This window comes from Lethenteron reissneri, unplaced genomic scaffold (genome assembly GCF_015708825.2).
Source record: "Lethenteron reissneri isolate LAM-NWPU_2019-01 unplaced genomic scaffold, ASM1570882v1 scaffold_214, whole genome shotgun sequence".
NCBI classification, from domain to species: Eukaryota; Metazoa; Chordata; class Hyperoartia; order Petromyzontiformes; family Petromyzontidae; genus Lethenteron; species Lethenteron reissneri.
The window spans coordinates 829,569-850,961 of record NW_026891736.1 but is presented as its reverse complement, the minus strand read 5'-3'; the positions used below and the strand labels follow the sequence as shown (position 1 = coordinate 850,961).

The window sequence follows — 21,393 nt, the reverse complement described above, 5'->3', positions numbered from 1 at the left end:
TGGAGAAACGAAACGTCATGTTTCTGATCGTGTCCGCGAGCACAAGTCAGATCTGAAACACGGCAGAACTGATTCTTCGGCCGTTGCCGATCATTGCTACAACTCGGTGGGCTCTCATGAAATTGTCTTTTCCGAGACAAAGGTTCTCTGCAAACCTCCTGGCTACCATCAAAGGTTTGTACACGAAGCCATACAAATATACAAACACAGACATAATTTCAACCGTGATGATGGTTACAAACTGAGTAACCATTGGAAAGATGTGATTAACCATGCAAAAAAGATTTAACTACACTTATTTGGACCATCTTATTTGACAGAAAACTATTACAGGTTACTGATAGACAGCCAGTTTTGATTTACCATGTTTAGCTTTCTACCAGGTTAAGCTTTCTTTTTTCACACTTTTGTTATGCAGGCCAGGCGTAGTCACAAACCGAACCTCTCCATAATAAAGGCTCAGTCTTTTGTTATGCAGTCTATTCATAGTCTCAAGGCGCACCTTTAATCATTGGAAAGATGTGATTAATCATGCAAAAAAGATTTAACTACACTTATTTGAACCATCTTATTTGACAGAAAACTATTGCAGGTTACTGATGGACAGCCAGTTGTTTCACCAGGTTTAGCTTTCTACCAGGTTTAGCTTTCTTTTTTCACACTTTTATTATGTAGGCTAGGCGTAGTCACAAACCGAACCCCTCCATAATAAAGGCTCAGTCTTTTGTTGTGCAGTCTATTCATGGTCTCAAACCGCACCTTACCATAATAATAAAAGTGGGCCATTCCTGCCCCCCCCCCTCAACCATTATATATACGGAGTGGTATCTCCTGTAATCTCTCATTTACTTGATACAGCTGTCGGGCTGTGACGGTTCCACCTGAAGACGGAAGCTTGTGTTGCCTCCGAAACGTCGTGATTTTTTTTATTTTATTTTTATTAATTTTAATGTTTTACCTACGTGACTTTACCGAAAAAACCTAAGAATATGTAGTTTATACTTTAGTTGTTTACGTGGTGGTTTTAGTTACTGCAGCTACATACTATTAACACTCCTTCCCTTCATTAATGCTACCCCTATCCCATCCCTTTGATGCTGCTAATCCTGCATAATGCACGGGCATACGCAGTACTAATCACATACCTGCATTTCCCATATCACATACCTGCATTTCCCATATCCCCTCCCTTTGATGCTGCTAATCCTGCATAATGCACGGGCATAAGCAGTACTAATCACATACCTGCATTTCCCATAAATATGCTAAATTCCTCTTAATATGCATATTATTTTGTTAAGGCTCCCCCTTTCTTCCCCCCTTCCAACCCAGCTTATATACATGCTCCAAGCACGTGTGCTGTTTCATTCAGTCGCTGTCTCCTCGACAGACCTGGTTTTCACCTGAGGACGGATACTTGTGTTGTGGCCGAAACGTCGTGAGAATTATTTTATTACGTTTTATTTTTATTTTATTACTTCCCTTCTACGTGACTTTACCGAAAGAACCAAGAAGATGAATCCCTGCAGTCACGAAAGCTTTAAATCTAAATCTATTGTCATATTGTGGTGCATTTGTGGCAATAACTCTGTGTATAATGAGTGCGACCTTATCTCACTGAGCCTCTAGACATTTTTTTTCAGAATGTTGCTGCTGCTGCTCCTGCCGCTGCTGCTACTGCTGTGTGTGCTTTGATATGAAGTAATTTCCAGGTCATTGGGATGTTTGGCCAATACCAGTTAGATTTTAACAATGCAAGCAAAACTGGAGAACTCACAGGGAAACACATGCAATAATAACGGGGAGAGCATGCAAACTCCACACTAAAAGTCGCCCAAGTTGGTAATCAAAACCAGGCCCCCCCTTCTTAATGTGAGGCGCAGGCGTTAAGACTATGCCACCCTGCTGCCCTGTACCATGAATGGCTGCAGTATAGCTTCTCTGACGGTTACCGTCTACGTTATGTGCGTGTATGCATGAGCTCAATGTATAATAGTGTAGTGTATAGTGTAGTGTGTAATAGTGTAGTGTATAGTAGTGTATAGGAGTGTATAGTGTAGTGTATAATAGTGTAGTGTATAGTAGTGTAGTTCATAGTAGTGTAGTGTATAGTAGTGTATAGGAGCTTAGTGTATAACAGTTTAGTGTATAGTGTCGTGTACAGTGTATAGCATAGTGTGTGTAGCATAATGTAGAGTGTTATATGTATGTTTAACTTATTTCGCACTGTACATAGCCAACCATGCTAATTGGAGGTGTGGGGGAAGGACAACAAACTAAACAAAACAAAAAGCAGTTAATGTGTTTCAGTAAAATATGAGTTATTTCTAAAAAGAGTAGCCGACCTTCCATGTCTTCCATCTAAGGTTCCGGGCATCAATTAACCCGCTCAGTCCGTAACTCTATGCCCGTATCAGGGGATGCACGATTAATCTCGTAATACAATTGCTAAACAAATTAAACTCAATTTGATCGTAAAAATTGTGTTGCCAAGTGAGGAATTCGCCCTCCCTCCGCCAATTTAAAAAAAAACAACCAAACCAAACGCATCAAGGCAATTGCCCCAGCACTAAGCAGACAAAGCAAGCGCTCACAGGACCCGTCTCGGCTTCCAAGTCGAGTCAATTTATTCGGTGGCTTTTTTTTTCGCATCAAAATCGGGCCACCAAAAGCAACTGGTCCCGGAGGCGCTCTACTGCCGGCCAAAGGGTGTGGATATCACGCCCCCTGTCCATCCCATCTTGGGCTCACAGACGCATTTAGAAACACGCGATTTAGACTGTTTAGATTATTGTGCTGCTATAAATGTCGAAATGATGATGGGCCACTTTGTTGAGCTATCATTTGTGATGGCGAGGTCGCTTCAGAAAAATAAGTGAATACCTCAGTGGGCTTTGCCTGATGGGATTGGGGATGTTTGAGTGTTGTATTTGTATTGTGTTTGGGTGATTTATTTACCTTTCTTGTACTTTGCACGACTATCGTGTTTTTGTCACTGTGTTTGTTGTTGTAATGTTCTTACCCCGTACCCCGACTGGACATCCATGAGTAAAGAGCTCTGGGCATGATTCGGTCATGTTGAGAGACGACAGGAAAATTACGTGGGTCAGAAGGTGGAAATCGTTGCAAGTGGAAGGGAAAGAGATCAAGAGGCAGAAGGAGAGGTGGGGGGGCGGATGTGGTGCGATCGGATATGGTGGAACACCCCCACATGAGTGGGGCAATCGCGTGGAAAAAGAAGTGTTAGTAACGTACCGAATTAGTAAAAATAGACTACACATTTAAGGTGTCAAGTATATTTTTTCCTGGGCTAGCTTTCTCACTAAGAATATATGCAAAAGTAATTTTTACATGTAAATAAATCTGCACTCACTGGTGTTAGTTGCGAGATTTATGATGGAAGTTTGTATCAGTTCATCAAATGCTTCAGTCTGGTTAGGCCTTCAGTGACAACTTTCTACAATTGGCACTGCTGCTGCTCCGTCTCACTCCCGCCACTGTCACTCACTTGTTTCAGGCATACTTTCATTGGTACTTTGTCCAATTGGCAGGGCCGGATTAAGTTTATTGTAGACCAGTGGTTCTTAATCTGGGGTGCACGCACCCCCTGGGGGTGCAAGATTCCCTTTCTGAGAACCAAAGGGGTGCAGGCTGCAGTAGAGGTTAAAAAACACTGTTGAAGGCCCTAAGCAACTTATGTTTCGTTAGGCCTTCAGTAATAACTTTCCAACAGTGGGCACTGCTTCCCATGTTACTACCACTGCTGTTGTCTCTCATCTTGTGGCTCTCGACCATTCGTGGTCGACCGCCAGATGCATGTACAGTCTGCACTGTAAAGACGTATTGTACTCTAGCTGCACTCTGCTCACGCCACATTCTGCTCATCCTCGCAGCGGTGGCTTTTGGCTGGCCATCGAACAAAGATGGTGCTCGCTGCATAATCGCACGGCGCTTTCGGGTGCGCTGCTTCTGCGGGCGTCTGGAACGCTCTTGCTTCCAATATTAGGAAGCCACAGAGAACTACGCACTTTTAGATTATCATCTATATTGACAAACTATTTAGTCTGGCTTGTTGTTGTGTTATGTTTGTTGTTCTTCCCCCTGCTCCTCCGATTAGCATGGTGAGGCTACGTACGGTGCGATAGAAGTTCAGCAACATACATATATGCTGCTACTGCTGGAGAATCCACACATGCTGTCTTGTCTCCATCTTGACTCCCATGTGGCCCATCGCGAGTCCCAGGTCACACGTTGATCCACAGCGTCCAATGAGGCAGTGAGGTTCAGCCGGCCACCATTTTCTTTATCAGTGCCCTCATTAATTACACTCTCTTGCTGTTCTCCTGTGACACGGTAGTAGTAGTAGTTGTGTTCCTGAAGAAAAGTCGCGTTATAATAAATAATGATGTATAGTGTATGGGGGTTAAGCGCAGTCCATGATAACGCCACGAGATGTGTAATTTAGGGGTTGCACATAGACTGAAGAATGTGGTGGGTAGCATCTAGAACAGGGGTCGGCAACCAAAATAACAAGAAGAGCCATTTCTTTCCAATTCGGTACAAAATTCAGTATTTCAAGAGCCGCAATGCATCTGAGTACATACTGTACATACGTACATATCGTTAAGAAGCAGCCCGTAAAGAGCCGCATGCGGCTCTGGAGCCGTAGGTTGCCGACCCCTGATCTAGAAGCATCATCCAACAGCATCCCAATGCCTTGTGTGACGATGATGATGATGCTACACCGAGGCAGGCGTACGACTAAGAGTTGGACGCCATGGGTAGCGAGAAGTTAACTACCTCGCCTGGCATACAGAAGGTTGTGGGTTCGATCCCGACCATGACGCCATGGTGGCTAGGAAATGTTAACTACCTCGCCTGGTATACAGGAGGGCGTGGGTTTGGTCCCGACCCTGACGCCTGTATATTTGGAGTCTGCATGTCTCTTCCCATGGTCGCATGGATTTTTCTCCAGGTTCTCTGGTGTTTTGCTCCAGTTTTAGAATCAACGTTACATGTTTATAGTATTTGGCTGCTATAAATTTCCTTCACGATGAGAAGCAATTTCGTTGAGCAGCCATAATTTGTGATATATCTCTTCTGCAAAAAGAGCTGCATAGCTCAGTGGGGCCTTACCAAGGACAAATAAAAAAGTAAAACAAATCAATTAGATTTAGATGAGCTAAAAAGTTAAAATGTAATGATAGACTTATGGAAGGTGAGAGCGCTGAGTCAATAATAGCCTTTTCTTCATTTTCAGGTTGACGTGTACAGTATGGTACTGTTCGTTTGTTCGTTTCTCAGCCCGTTCGTTCTGGGGAGAGTCACGGCTGCAGCAGCGTGCTGAGTAGTGTGATCTAGACCTCCCTTTCCCTTGCGAAAGACTCCAAGCACTACTACACTATACACTGCTATACGCTACACTACTATAAACTACACTACTATACACTACACTTTTCACTACTATTCACTACACGACTATACACTACACTATACACTACACTACTACACACTACACTATACACGACTATTCACCACACTACTATACACTACTACACTGCTACAACTAATATACTACTTTACACAACACTACTATGCACAGACTCCTATCTCTTCATGAGGAATTCCCATGCATTCCCAGGTCAGCTGAGGCACATGGTACCGGTACTGTACACTCCATTAATTTTTTATCAGTCTTTCCATTTGCTCTTACGAGTTATATATTTAACATCACGGCAAACATCGGTCACATTTCACTTAAATATACTTTCCCGCGTAATGTGTTGGGTTGACGTGGCGTATATCATATCAAACTTAAGAAGGGGTGGGTGTTGTATTAAGAACCGTGAACTAAGCACGCCCCTCCCAGTTATTATTTTTCCCATGAATGCCTTCGAGATGGCAGATCACGGATTTTGCCGATAGCGGCCGTTTTTGAGACCGTAACCACCCCTCATCTCACCAGCCCCCAATACGATGGAAATGTTTTGGGGTATAGTCAGTTCTACTATACTGCTGCATAGACTTTCGAATGTCCATGTGCGCTTTATCCGACTTGCAGCACTTTTGAGATTTTTACATTAATTGATAACTTGGGGGATGTTCCCTTAAGCCCAAATGAATCATCTAAACACAGTTATACAACATTGTTATTCTTGGAAATGTGTATTACAAGTCACACTGTGTTTAAACCGAACAAATATGTTGCTCCGGTTTATCCGAAGTCCACGTGATCGCCTCTACAGTACAGTAGTTGCAACAGTGGGGGGTGGAGTTTTATTAATGTTGATTGACTGTGTCTCTGCTATTATCCACTTAGTGGGCCGAGTTTTATTGATGTCTGATTGGCTGTGGCTCTGCTGTCATCAGCTTAGTGGGCTGAGTTTGATGTCTGATTGGCCGTGGCTCTATTATCATCTACTCAGTGGGCTTAATTTGATTGATGTCTGATTGGCTGTGGCTCTGCTATAATCCAGTTAGTGGGCCGAGTCTTAGTATTATTATCACTGAGTATGCGGATCACCGATAAGTCGATGATGCCTCATGTGCTGTCCTGGCCTTCATCGGCCCTGCTCGCTACTAACAGAACTTGCCCCAACAATCTCTTACATGATATGAAGGGGCATCTTTGTCTTTGTATCTCTCCTCCCTCTTGCACCCCTTGGTGCAGGAGGGAGGAGGCTCCCTGTCTCTATACACTACACTATACACTGTGATACACTACACTACTATACACTACACTATATACTACATTATAATAATCTTGATTTGAAGCTTTCGTGACTGCAGTAATCCATACTCTTTGGTTCTTTCGGTAAAGTAACGTAGGTAGAAAAATAAAACAAAATAATGTTTTTTTTCTACTTACGTGACTTTACCGGAAGAACCAAAGAGTACACTACAACACTTAGTAATCTTCACGTCTCTCTCTCTATGTCCGTGTATCTCAGAGACCATGTCCAAGCCCGAGGTCTCTCCCCATAACCCCGTGGCGCACGTGGGAGGCTCCCTGTCTCTGCGCTGCGTCGTGCACCAGGGCTTTCCTCCCATCTCCTACTCCTGGCTCAGGGGAGACGCGAGCTCGGAGGGGAACCTAACAGCGACCGGGGTCCACACGGAGTCGTGGACCCTGCACAACGCGCGGCACGGGGACGCGGTCGCCTGTGAGGTCTCCTACAACGTGGGCGGAGCAACGACGATGGAGAGGAGCGGCATGGTGACGGTGACGACAGTGGCGCGCGGTATGGAGAGGATGACTGTTTAATTTGTATTGTCTTGTTTTTGTTACGCTTATTTTAACCCAGGAAAGCCTGAATTGCAGGTACATTTTCGGCATTGGGTTGGTGGATTTTTTGGGGAGAATATCAGTGAGCTATGGAGGAAACCAGGGGGTAACCCATGCAGAGCAAGGAGAGAGAATACAAACTCCATTAGTCAAAAAGCGAACCAAATAGGATCTTGCTGCGAGGCACAAATAAAATTTGTTTACCTCAATGTTATGCTCACGGCGACTTTGATGTCATTGAATAGAATAAGGGGGAAACAATTAACGTGACAGAGAATGCAGTTGAAGCGGGTAACCACGTAACATCTTGTGGTGACAAGGGATGTGAACTACCTTGCCTGGTAAGGAGGATGTTGTGGGATCGATCACGCACCTGATGCCTGCTGTATATTTGGAGTTTGCATCTCTCTCTTCCAGAACCCTCGTTTCATCCCATATGGAACCCTCGTCTCATCCCATACAGAACCCTCAAGTCATCGCATATAGAAACCTCGTCTCATCCCATACAGAACCCTCAAGTCATCCCATACAGAACCATAGTCTTATCCCACACAGAACCCTCGTCTCATCCCATACAGAACCCTCATTTCGTAGGGCATGACAGAATCCCAACACACAAGGCAATTCAAAATGAAGTGGTAGACTTTCGCAACCAATGTTATTCATAATTAAAGTGATTTTGGGCTTCAATTGCATAAGTATAAATGTGTCGTTACCCCACTACCACTACCACCCGACACAGCCAATCAGTGAGGGTTTGTTTGTCACATGAACACAAACCGTGCCGATTTGGTTAACGACTTAAGTTCACTTCACCGCACGGAATTCCGGCACAATTCGCCCGATGAAGCTGCTGGTTATTGTAATCACCAGCGAAACTTCACAGCTACTCAAATTGTAAATGTCCCATTGGGTTTAACTCTCCAACACACAACAACCAATTAGTCCTGAACTAGTCACGAATTGTACACGTTTTATTTTACGCGACAAACCCCTTACTGATTGTCTATGTCAGGTGGTGGTGGTGGTGGGTTAACGACACATTTACAAACCTGTTAACTCCTTATCAGTGTCTACCTTAGCGGCCGTCCATAAATGACGTCACGCACCTGGGGGGGGGGGGGGTGTTTGATAAATGTGACGTCACATCAAAATGCGCAACTTTAAATAAATATGGACAACGCGTTCTATTAACTAAATAGACTTTTTAATAAATGTTTTCTCCTACAACATCAGAGTGTAGCGCCACATTAAATACGCACTACAATGACAATAGTTTAAAGCGATTTGAAGCATGTTTTATTTTTCGGGGGGGGGCAGAGCTTTGTGACGTCATATTTGAAGGGGGGGGTCTGAATTTTTGTGACGACGTCGTGTGACGAAGGGGGGGGGGGGGGGTCAAAAATCGTCCAAAATCGCGTGACGTAATTTATGGACGGCCCCTTATTACAGACCAATTCACACCTTATCGGTCACCCCGTGCCCTTATAAATCTCAACGTTCATCCTTAAAAGTCCCATCACAAGGGGAAAACACAAACAAATAGACACAAATATTGTCCTTATTAAAACGGCTGTATGCCGTATGGATCTGAAAGCTCAATTACCCCATACAATTCTCACGACGTTTCGGTCGTGAGAATTATTTCATTATGTTTTATTTTTATTATTTTATTACTTACCTTCTACGTGACTTTACCGAAAGAACCAAGACGATTATCTTCTAGAGTTTCAGTTTATACTGGGGTTCAGAGTTCAGGTTTAGGGGGTTAGATACGAGGCTATTGAATAGGAGTGCCTCAAACACACTGATGTCCACGCCTTGCTTCTGCAGAAACAGCAGTTTCATTGTAACCACAATGAAAACTGCTTAGGGTCGTATCGTCTCATGTGGTTTTTTTTCAGTCGTCAGTTGTCTTTGACAGCGCTAAACACAACGAACTCAAAATGGACGCAAACCCCTTAATGATTGGCTGTGTCGGGTGTGGGTGATGGGGTTAACCACACCACATTTATATTTACGCAATCTAACCCAACGTAACTTAAATATTTACTTAAAGCTTTCGTGACTGCAGGAATTCATATTCTTTGGGTCTTTCTGAAAAGTCACGTAGATAGGTTGAAAGAAAATAACCAAAAACTACGAAGTTTCGATCGCAACGCAAGCGGTCATCATCAGGACAAAAAAAAACGTCGTAGTATTGTTATTTTTTTTCAACCTATCTACGTGACTTTACCGAAAGACCCAAAGAATACCAAAGTAACTTTTATTATGACAAAGACAAAGACCCCCGTATAGACTTCAAAGATTGTTGTTGTAAGTGCTGTTAGCAAGCACCTATTAAGGCCAGCACGGCACATAAGGGGGTGGGTGGCTAGCACCACGCCCGGCCGCCACTGTCTCCCCAGGGGCGATGTTTACTACACACCGCACCAGTTACTTATTTAAGGCTGAGTACACCTAGGGTAGGTCCAGTACCGGTTCAGATAATGGTCATTAGTGTTGGCCGTGATCAGAAATCCAACTCGGGTCGTCGGGTTCGTAGCGCTAACCGCTACACCACCACTCCCCACCTATTATGAACACACACATACATAGCAAACAAATGAAAATCCCCCACATCTACTGCTACTACTGCTGAAAAAAAATGTGAACGAGTAAACAAATTAAGAATATTGCACCTAACCAAAAAAACACAAACACAAAAGTTATATTTTTTGGTTCTGATAATTGGTTTTTTACCCTTCTATCTGGCAACAAAACTGACACCTTTTTTTGTTGCCAGATAGAAGGGTAAAAAAACAATTATCATATTTTTTTCTGGCAAATGAGGTTCCAATGGTGTAAATTATTTGGTTCTTTCGGTAAAATCACGTAGGTAGAAAAATACAATAAATAATATTATTTATATTATTAACTTTTTTGTTTTATTTTATCATTATTTATATTATTTTTTGTTTTCTTTTATTTTTCTACCTACGTGACTTTACCAAAATAACCAAAGAGTATGGATTCCTGCAGTCACGAAAGTTCAAATCAACACAAAAGTTACAAAATGGGACCTTTTTTCCAGTATCCAAAAAAATCCCATTTTGTAGCTCTTCACCCCGAGCTATGAATCCCCTGATAGTGCATTGCCCTGGTGCTGTTCGCCTTTAGGCATTTTCTGGTCTGACGCTGGTGGTGAGACTATGCACCTAAAGAAGGCTGCTGTCTCTGGTGTAGGCCAATCAATTTCAAGGACACACAGGTACCGTGGTTAATGCAGTGACTTGATTCCTTGCAAAAGGTTTAGTCTCTTTGGTGTTGGAACATCTTAACACCTCTCCTGTTTTATTGCCAGAAAGGGTAAAACCTATTTTTTATTTTCATAATACAAAAGTTATCAACGGGAAGAAATTGCATCGTAAGTCTTAAGCACATGTGCAACAGCAATGACACACGCTTGAAGATCCATTTTTTTAGGAACGATCGTGGTTTTAAGGTAGATCTTGGTTGATTTCGTGATATAAGCCCTGTGCATGTAAAAGCAAATTGTTTTGGTTGTTTGCTTTGCAATTGAGTGCGAAGGTGAGTTTTTTCTCTCTTTCTCTCTCCCTCTCTCCAGAAGATGGAGACACCCTTCCTCATTACATCTACTGGGCTCCTCTCCTCATAGTCACCTTGCTCATTCTCATCGCAATCCTGCTATACGACCATCGCCTTAAAAGTAAGAGATCATGTCATGGTGCATTCATGGCTCTAGACTGACACGGGCATTGCGCCATCGTGGAGATTTATTCATTTAACAAATTCTACATTTAACTTGATTGCCCACAGTCAAAATACGAAAAATAAATAAATGCTCTTTGAGTGGACGTCTTTGGCACTGCGGTTGACTTTGGCCCTTATCCACGATTGGGGAGAAGAAACTTGCTCGTCAGTCCTGCACGCAGGATCCAAGATGTTTCAGTAGTTCAGGGGGTTCAGGAGTTCAGGAGCTTTACCATGCTTCTCTTTCTGAAGTGCTCGGCACTTTGGCAGTGGCGAAAGGCTCACAACGGTGTTTTCTTTCACCATGCAGGTATTTCTGCCACTCATGGCGTATATGTGATGCTCATGCGCCTAGACCTGGTGACCTGCACTGGGTTAATCGCAACTCGAGTTGGTGTAACCAGTAATTGCTTGAATTATGGAGGTTGCTGGGCTGCATCGGGCTTGCGGACAGCTTTCCAGGACCTTCTGCTTGACTTAGAGAAGTCTGCACTGGTTACTGATTTTTGCCGGCGAGCGCACCGCACCAATGTTGAGGCTGTTGATAAGACGAGTTGGTACCTTCGGGTTTCCAGACCGCTCATTTTTGCTGAAGTAGCTGGGCTGACTCAGCTTCAAGACGGCATAAACACCGCGAGGTTTGGTCTTTGTGGCTGCTTTTATCAGTGCGGGAAAGGGCAACACAACAACAACAATCAGTTCTAAAGAAATCAGTTTTCATTTTAGTATAGTATAGTGTATAGTATTTAGTAGTGTAGTTTATAGTAGTGTATAGTGTAGTGTCCAATAGTGTAGTGTTTAGTAGTATAGTGTATCGGAGTGCAGACTATAATAGTGTAGAATAGTCTCGAGTAGTGTAGTTTATAGTAGTGTCGTGTCCAGTAGTGGTGTATAGTAGTATAGTGTATAGTAGTGTAGTGTATAGTAGCGTAGTGTATGGTAGTGTGGAGTATGGTAGTATATGGTGCAGTGTCCAGTAGTGTAGTTTAGTGTAGAGTAGTGTATAGTGTAGTGTCTAGTATTTTAGTGTTTAGTAGTATCGTGTATAGTAGTGTAGTGTATGGTAGTGTAGAGTATAGTAGTCTATAGTAGTCTATAGTGCAGTGTCCAGTAGTGTAGTTTATAGTAATGTAGTGTATAGTAGTGTAGTGTATAATATTGTATAGTGTAGTGTCCCATAATGTAGTGTATAGTAGTGTAGTGTATAGTAGTGTATAGTGTAGTGTCCTATAATGTAGTGTATAGTAGTGTAGAGTGTCATGTCGAGTAGTGTAGTGTATAGTAGTATAGTAGTGTAATGTATATTAGTGTTGTGTATAGTAGTGTATATTGTAGTGTATAGTAGTGTAGTCAATAGTAGTGTAGTGTATAGTAGTGTAGTGTATAGTGTAGTGCCCAGTAGTGTAGTGTATAGAAGTTTATAGTATAGTGTATAGTAGTGTAGTGTACAGTAGAGTAGTGTAGTGTATAGTAGTGTAGTGTATAGTAGAGTAGTCTATAGTAGTATAGTGTATAGTAGTGTAGTCCATTGCAGTGTAGTGTAAAGTAGTGTATCTATAGTAGTTTAGTGTATCGTAGTATAGTGTATACATCTTGACTTAAAGCTTTCATGACTTCAGGAATTCATATTCTTTAGGTCTTTCGGTAACGTCACGTAGATAGGTTCAAAGAAAATAACAAAAAAATGAAATTCAAATAATAAATTCGTTCATGAAGCCATCCACATATATCGACACAGACACAACTTCAATCGAGAAAATGGGTATAAACTGAGCAATCATTGGAAGGACGTTATCAACCAGTTTAAGTCATAACTGGCTGTGATGTTCCCATCATACCACCTTCCGATGTTAGTTGTTATTTTCAGCTCTCTGATTTTACATTAACAGGTTAAATCTCTCACATTGACATAGCCACCTCCACGCCCTCGTCGTGGTCGCCCTCTGGTCCTACATTAACATGCTAATTTGTAACATTAACATCACTAGCCCCGCCCACTTCGTTTATGACCCTTGGGCTATACCCATTTTAAACCTTTAAAACAGTCTGCCTCAGCAGCTTTCTCATTTTTCTTCCTGATGACGAACGCTTGTGTTGCGATCGAAACGTCGTAGTTTTTAAATATTTTTTTGTTATTTTCTTTGAACCTAGCTACGTGACTTTACCGAAAGACCCAAAGAGTATAGTGTATAGTAGTGTCGTGTATAGTAGTGTAGTGTATAGTAGCGTACTGCATAGTAGTCTATAGTGTAGTGTCCAGTAGTGTAGTGTATAGTAGTGTAGTGTTTAGTAGAAGTGTATAGTGGTGTATAGTTTAATGTATTATAGTGTAGTGTATAGTAGTGTACTGTATAGTAGTATATAGTGTAGTGGCCAGTAGTGTAGTGTATAGTAGTGTAGTGTATAGTAGTGTAATGTATAGTAGTGTATAGTCTAGTGTCCAGTAGTGTAGTGTATAGTAGTCTAGTGTTTAGTAGAAGTGTATAGTATAGTGTATTGTAGTGTAGTCTATAGTAGCGTAGTGTATAGTGTAATAAGCGAGCGCCATCTCCTGCATAATTGAGGGGTTACACTTTATATACTGTCAGACAGTCCATGCCTATCAGTGGTGGGATTCTATCTGGGGGAAAGTTTAATGGGTGTAGCTAGCATGGAAGCCTCTGGAACGTTCTAGAAGGTTCCTAGAGGGGTGTGGCTAGAGGCGAGGCTTAGCCTTGGAAAAGGGAATATAAGCAGGGGGTAGCGGAAGGTTCGGGGTTGGTGTTTGAAGATCGAAGAGGAGCTCCCCGTTGCTTCTGCCCCGCCATCTCCACCAGCCACGTGGCGGCACGACCTCCAGCCGCTCAGCCCCTACCCAGCGCGCCACCAGTCAGCGGTGCGGTGGAGAGCGGGGTGAACGCCAAGGAAGAACGACGGCATCCGCGTAGGGAGAGGAGTCGTGGCTGTGAAGAACCTTAATAAATACAGTTCTGCCGTGTCGGAGCCACTTATTACAATAGTAATGTCATGTATAGTAGTAGCATAGTGTAAAATCGATATTTTGTATAGTAGTGTAGTGTATAGTGTAGTGTGTAGCGTAGTGTTTAGTGTAGTATGTAGTGTAGTGTATAGTGTAGTGTATGTTCAACTTATTTTGCACCGTACATAGCTGACTGTGCTAATCGGAGGTGCGGGGGTAAGGACAACAATCTTTACACAACAAAAATCAGCAGTTCTAAAGAAATGAGTTTGTCAATCTAGATTTAAAAATGCGAAAATAATATTTATGGCACGTGGACAACGCAGTGTTATCAATGAAGTGGACGATTCTGCCACGATTATACATTTCAACCTTTTAGCGGAGAGCACAATTTAATCAGCATTCATTCAACACAAGCAAATTCTGGACCGGTCTCAACGTGCGGTGTCTCAGGTCTCCGTTATGTTGTATTGTTAATAAAGGGCGTTTGCCCGTACAGTCTGTTGTTCTCCTATAACGCGGTTCGTAGAATTTACGTTCCTGAAGAACACCGAATTAGATCTAGAAGCATCCAGCAGCATCCCAATGCCTCGTGTGATGGTGATGATACAACGCTGAGACAGCCGTTATGACCACCGCTTGTTCCTACTCGCACTGTGACGTAGCTCTGTTTGCTCGATCGCGTTATATCCAATTCGCATCCGCGTTATAGAAAAATGTGTTCCCTATGATACATTCATCATCGTGTGATATCTAATTCGCGTCGTGAAAGCAACGCACGTGGACATTTATAGCACCAGCCAAATACTCTTAGCGCGTGATGTTGATTCTACATGTGGAGGGAAAAATTGATGCAGTCACCACCATGGGGGGAGAGAGACACGAAATATCTAAATATGCAACAGGCATCGTCACGGTCGGGATCGAACCGACGATCTCCAGTATACCAGGTGAGGTAGTTAACATTTCCTAGTCACCGTGGCATAAGGGTTGGGTTCGAACTCGCGACCTCCTGTATACCAGGCGAGGTAGTTTACATCTCCTAGTCACCGTGGCGTGAGGATCGGGATCAAACTCACGGAGCACCAATGAAGGCCGCCACGGCGCAATCACGCCCGGCCGCCTTTATCTCTCCCCAGTGGCGATGTTTGCTACTACACACTGCTACACCGGGTACCTATTTGAGGCGAGCTAGGGGAGGAGGAGGCCCAGGACTGGTTCAAATATCACTCGCTACTGATGTTAGCCATGGCTGGGCACTATGCTCAGGCATTTGGGTCCATTGTTAGACTGTGACAATCACTCACATCCGTATGCATCCACAAGGGCGCCGTGGTGGCTAGGAGATGTTAACTACCTCGCCTGGCATACAGGAGGGCATTAGTTCGATCCAGGACCCTGACGCCCACGGTGTGCTAGGGGATGTTAACTACTTCTCCTGGTATACAGGAGACGTGGGTTCGATCCCGGACCCTGAAGCCCACGGTATTCTAGGATATGTTAACTTACTTGCCTGGTACGCAGGAGGTCCAGGGTTCGATCCCGACCCTGGCGCCTGATGTACATTTGTAGTCTCCGCGTCTCTGTCTCTCTCCCTGTGGTGGTCAAGTGGATTTTTTCTGGGTCCTCCGGTTTTTTCCTCCACATTTAAAAACACGCATTTCGAGTATTTGGTCTGCTACTATGAATGTCCACATAATGATGATATCAACCAATTGGAGCTATCCTTTGCTCAGCTGATTACAATAATAATAATCTTTAAGAATCGACGGCACTGTCCATGGGATATGTATCGCCGGTAGCAGCGTGCAATTGTGTTTTGTTTTCAACAGAAAGTCGACAAGCAGCTGCTGAGTACGACTCGTCATCACCACCACCACCACCTCCTCCTCGTCCTCTTTATTACGAGGTGAGTTCAGCTCTACCCGGGTCCACCTGGTGCTCGCCGAGCTGTACTGGCTTCCGGATGCCGAACGAATACCGTGTTATTATAAGGTCGTACTCATTACACACACAAAGCGCTTGCCACATATGAAACACATTACCTTGCTGATCTCAGCAACTCGGCTTCTTGCTCAGCCATCGAACAAGATGGTAGTCACTGCATCATCGAGCGGTGCTTTCGGATGCTGCTGCCACAAAAAGCGGCCGTCTGGAACGCTCTTCCCTTCCGAGATTAGGAAGCCGCTGGCAGCTATGCTACACTTGAACCTCATGGCGGGACCCCGGGGTCCCGAATAAATGGAAGTCAAAAGCGTAATTAATTTGTTTATTTTTGGCGACGCACATAAACGTCGTGACCCACCTGGCGCGGATCATTCCGTTGTCATGTCGTCCAAGCGCAGCGAGGCCGAATGCGCAGAAGAGACAAAACTTTGATTAGCGCATCGTGTAGAGCTCGTCAAGAGGAATAGATTGCTATATCATTTGCCTTAAACAGACATAAAATGGCGTCGCAACGCAGTTTATGCAAGAGCCGGGGGCTTATGGGACCCCGGGGTCCCGCCATGAGGTTTACGTGTAAATCATCATCTAGATTGACAAACTCATCTCTTAAGAACTGCTGCTTGCTGTTGTTATTGTGCGTGGTTTGTTGTCCTTCCCCCGCACCCTTCCGATTCGCATAGTTTACTACGTACTGTGCGAAAGAAGTTGAACATACACTATAAACTACACTTCTGCACACTACACCACTATACACTACACTTACTATAAAATATGTAAAGGAGAGCCGACACAAGATTGCAGGGGTTTCGTCTTTTAATCCTTTTCTCCCATCCACACCTGTCCCCAGCCGTCCCAATCTCGTTCCCGCCAAAGGCCCCCTCTTCCCGCCCGTTCTCCCCTTATATCTACTCGATCACCCCTCCCACTAACCCTCATTGGTGGGAATCCTTCCCCTGACACCCCTACAAATACACTATACCCTACATACTCCACAATAATATAGACGACAACACACTACACTACTACACTATACACTACACTACTATACACTACACTATATAGATAATATACACTACTATACACGACACTACTATACTAAATAGAAAACGGACTTCTTTAGAACTGCTTGTTGTTCTTGTGTTTAGTTTGCTGACCTTCCCCGCATCTCCAATTAGCACGGTTGGCTACCTACGATAAAGAAGTTGAACATACATACAAAATATGTGAGCCTACGGCAGGGGTCCTCAAACTACGGCCCGCGGGCCACATGCGGCCCGCCGAGGACATTTATCCGGCCCGCCGGGTGTTTTTGCCGCCGCTGCCTGTCTGTTACTTTTTTTCTACATGAGAAGGACGGTCATTGGTGGAAGAGGGAGAGGGGGCGGCTGCCGCCGATTGGCTGGCCGGCTGAAGCGCTGGATTATGGGAATTGTAGTCCGGCCGCAATCAAGCTTCAGGCGGTGGGAGGAACCGAACAGCGCAGCCAGACTACTACTCCCACCTCCCAGGACTCAGAGGAAGCCAGGGCATGTGGGAGGGGCCGGCTGCGCGGTGACTTGTGGGCAGTGAAAGCCGGAAGCTGGTTCGTGGGAGAGAGAGCGCGGGAGACGTGACAGACAGAGCATGACAACGCAGCCACAGTCTTTTAGAGCAGAGGCAGCTTGGAGGAAGTTGGCAGCATCATTACCCCCCGAACCGAAGAGGTGAGACAGATGACACCCACATCCCATGGTCACTAATTGAGCTGCGCTTGTGAGCACTAATTGGGCTGCGCTGGTGAGCACTAATTGGGCTGCGCTGGTGAGCACTCATTGGGCTGCGGTGGTGGGCACTGATTGGGCTGCGGTGGCGAGCACTGATTTGGCTGCGTTGGTGATCACTGATTGAGCTGCGGCGGTGGGCACTGATTGAGCTGCGGCGGTGGGCACTCATTGGGCTGCGCTGGTGAATGGTTCAATGGGCCAACTGACTGGACTTGCCCCAGGCCTAAGGCTGCCAGCCCTCCCCTGGCTGCGCTTGACTGGCTCTCCCTCCCTCAGCTCCCTCACTTGCCCCTCGGCTCCACTCCCAGTGATATTTCTGTGTGCTGGGGATGTCGATCCCCAGCACACGCACTGCTGAGTAAATGATAGAGGGGTAATAACAGAGTGATCTCTGATCTCTGGAGGGGCTGCCTGCTGTTTCCCCGTGCTGGTCAGTAACAGACAGCCGAGGAGTAGGAAACCCAATTTAAATGACAGTAAGTGCATTTATATTCTGATTGCTATTCAGTTGTATGAGGTTATATGTTGTATGTTGTGTAAGCCCCGGTTCATACTGTTGCGATCTCTGAGCAGTGCGAGTTCAGCCATATGCTTGTATGGCTGAACTTGCATTAGATTGGGAAGAAAAAAGGCACATGTGCCTTCTTTTTTCCTGCAGTGGAATCGGATCGCATGGGTCTTCTCCCCTTTGCGATCAGATTCCTATGCGAGTTCGCAGATCGCACTGCAATCTGTGAACAAAACTGCAGGTGTAATTAACTTTTTAATGGCACCCGCACCAGTGTGAGCCTGGGGTAAAAGCGGAGTTCCCCCAATCAGACTGCATTGATGGGCAGTGCAGTCTGTATGTCTCTGTGTGGGCAAAGTTATTGCTGGTATATTGTTTTTGTAGCGCTGTATATATATATTGGTATTTTACTCATAGCAATTTTGACTCCCTAGGAAACAATGATGTCAAGAAAGAGAAAAATTGACTCGGAGTGTAGGATATTCAAAGAACAGTGGACTTATGATTACTTTTTCATGCAGTACAAGGAAAGAGGTGTGTGTCTGATATGCCAGAATATAGTGTCTGTGTTCAAAGAATACAATTTACGTCGACACTATGAAACTCAACATAAAGATAAATATGATTGTTTGGTCAGAGAAGTGAGAAAAGATAAAATATTAAAACTGAAAAATACATTAACAACTCAGCAAAATATTTTTGTGAAGCAGAAGCAGCTAAATATTTCATCACTGCGAGCAAGTTTTCAAGTTGCCAAGCTAATAGCGTGCACTGGCAGACCATTCGTGGAGGGAGAATTTGTTAAAGAATGCCTTATTTCTGTTGCCAAAGAGATGTGTCCAGAGAAGGCCGAATTATTTAGTACAGTGAGTCTTTCAGGACCTACAATTACACGGAGGATTGAAGAAATGGGAGACAATTTGCATCAGCATTTTCAAAACTCCACAAAAAAACTTTCCTATTATTCCTTGGCACTCGACGAAAGCAATGCTGTTCGTGATTCTGCACAACTTCTAATTTTTATTCGTGAGACGAATGACTATTTAGAAGTCACAGAAGAGCTTGCTGCACTGCAAAGCATCAAAGGAACAACTACAGGAGAGGATATCTATGAAAAGGTTTGCCAAACTGTGAATGGTTTGGAGCTGAACTGGGCTAAACTAGCCAGTGTGACAACTGATGGTGCTCCTAGCATGGTGGGGTCTAAGAAAGGAGTAATTGCTCGCATTAACCAAGAGATGGACAAACATAACCATTCTCTTCCAATAGCCATACATTGCCTCATCCACCAACAAGCGCTGTGTAGTAAATCACTGAAGTGGGACTCTGTTATGAAAATTGTGGTATCTTGTGTTAACTTCATTAGAGCTCATGCACTAAACCACAGACAATTTCAGGAATTTCTGTCTGAGCTAAATGTTGACTATGAAGATGTTCTGTACCACACAGAAGTCCGTTGGCTGAGTCGAGGGAGAGTTTTGAAACGTTTCTATGACTTACTTCCACAGATTACAGCTTTTCTGCTTTCAAAAAACAAAGAAGTACCAGAGCTCAATGATGCAGAATGGAAATGGCACCTTGCCTTTCTGACAGATGTAACAGAGCTACTCAACAGTTTCAATGTGCAACTTCAAGGAAAGGGGAAGCTCATCTGTGATATGCAATCACATGTCAAAGCATTTGAAGTAATATTAGGCCTCCTCATCAAACAATTGAAGGAGGAAAACTTCTGCCATCTCCCCACAACTCAAAATCTGTTAGCGGAAAAACCATTGGTTGCATTCCCAAACAAAACATGTGTGGATTCACTGGAAAAATTGCAAAAGGAGTTCCAATTTAGATTTAAAGAGCTTCATCTCCATGAACAGGACATACAGCTTTTCCGTAACCCATTTTCTATTGACATTAAAAATGTGGATACAATTTACCAAATGGAACTGGCTGAACTGCAGAATTGTGACTCTCTGAAAGACGCATTCAAGTCAAGCAGCCTTCATAATTTCTATGCATCTCTCCCCTCTGAGACATATCCTCATCTCAGGAACCATGCACTCAAAATGGCAACCATCTTTGGCAGCACTTATGTCTGTGAACAGACTTTTTCCAGAATGAAACATTTGAAATCTCCAAACCAGATCTAGACTAACGGATGCACACTTGCATCACTTGTTACGACTAGCAGTAACAAATATGGAACCGGACATTGACCATCTCATTAGCCAAAAGCAGGCCCATAGTTCCCATTGAAATACTGGCAAGTTTGTTGATTTAACTTTACTTGTTCTTCATTTTAAATATTGTATTTGTTCCCGTTTTGTTTCTTCACTTCAAAATAAGATATATGCAGTGTGCATAGGAATTTGTTCATAGTTTTTTTTAACTATAGTCCGGCCCTCCAACGGTCTGAGGGACAGTGAACTGGCCCCCTGTTTAAAAAGTTTGAGGACCCCTGGCCTACGGCATTGCTAACCTATGAGTTAATCTGGCCGCGCATGCAGTGCGAGATTACCGATCTCGTGGCATGCAAGGTGACCAGTCTATGGGCAGTAAAAATAAACTAGCACGCTAACCGCTACACCACCGCTTCCCTAACCACACACACCACACTACCACACACTCACCACACACTGCACACACACTTATCACACACTACACACTCACCACACACACACCACACTCCCACCCACACTCACCACACACTCACCACACACGATCAGCTTCCCATTGTATCTGCACCGGATGGAAATTCCTCCGGTACAGCCATCGAATGTTTTACGAACTACGTGGTCGAAATAGATGTTAAATAACGTGGGAGCCAGAGGAGATCCCTGGTGCACCCCAAGGTGAACAGGGAATGGCTCCGGCTTCCAGCCACGTAGTTTTACCCTGGCCCGCTCACCATCATGAAGGTCCTTAATAATCGTGAGCAGAGGGTCAGGGACTCTAAAAGCACGAAGAATAATCCAGAGCCCAGGCCTACTGATGGTATAATAGGCCTTGACCAGGTCAATAAAGCAGAGGTGTAGGACTTGCTGGAAATCCTTACACCTCTGCTGTAGCAGACGGACAGAAAATATGGCATCTGTCCAGGACCACAATACTATACACTAAACACTCCCCCCACACTAGACACAAACCACACACACTCACCACACAACACACTCACCACACACAAACA

General features: G+C 44.1%; 1 protein-coding gene across 1 annotated transcript in view; it reads left to right on the top strand.

The window, feature by feature from the left end:
* Positions 1 to 21,393, top strand: part of VSIG4 (V-set and immunoglobulin domain containing 4) — a 66,652-nt gene that overhangs the window by 40,290 nt on the left and 4,969 nt on the right. Inside the window, exon 3 of the mRNA XM_061547892.1 lies at positions 6,951 to 7,241. Coding sequence (XP_061403876.1) covers positions 6,951 to 7,241 — 291 coding nt within the window. The remainder of the gene's footprint in view (positions 1 to 6,950; positions 7,242 to 21,393) is intronic.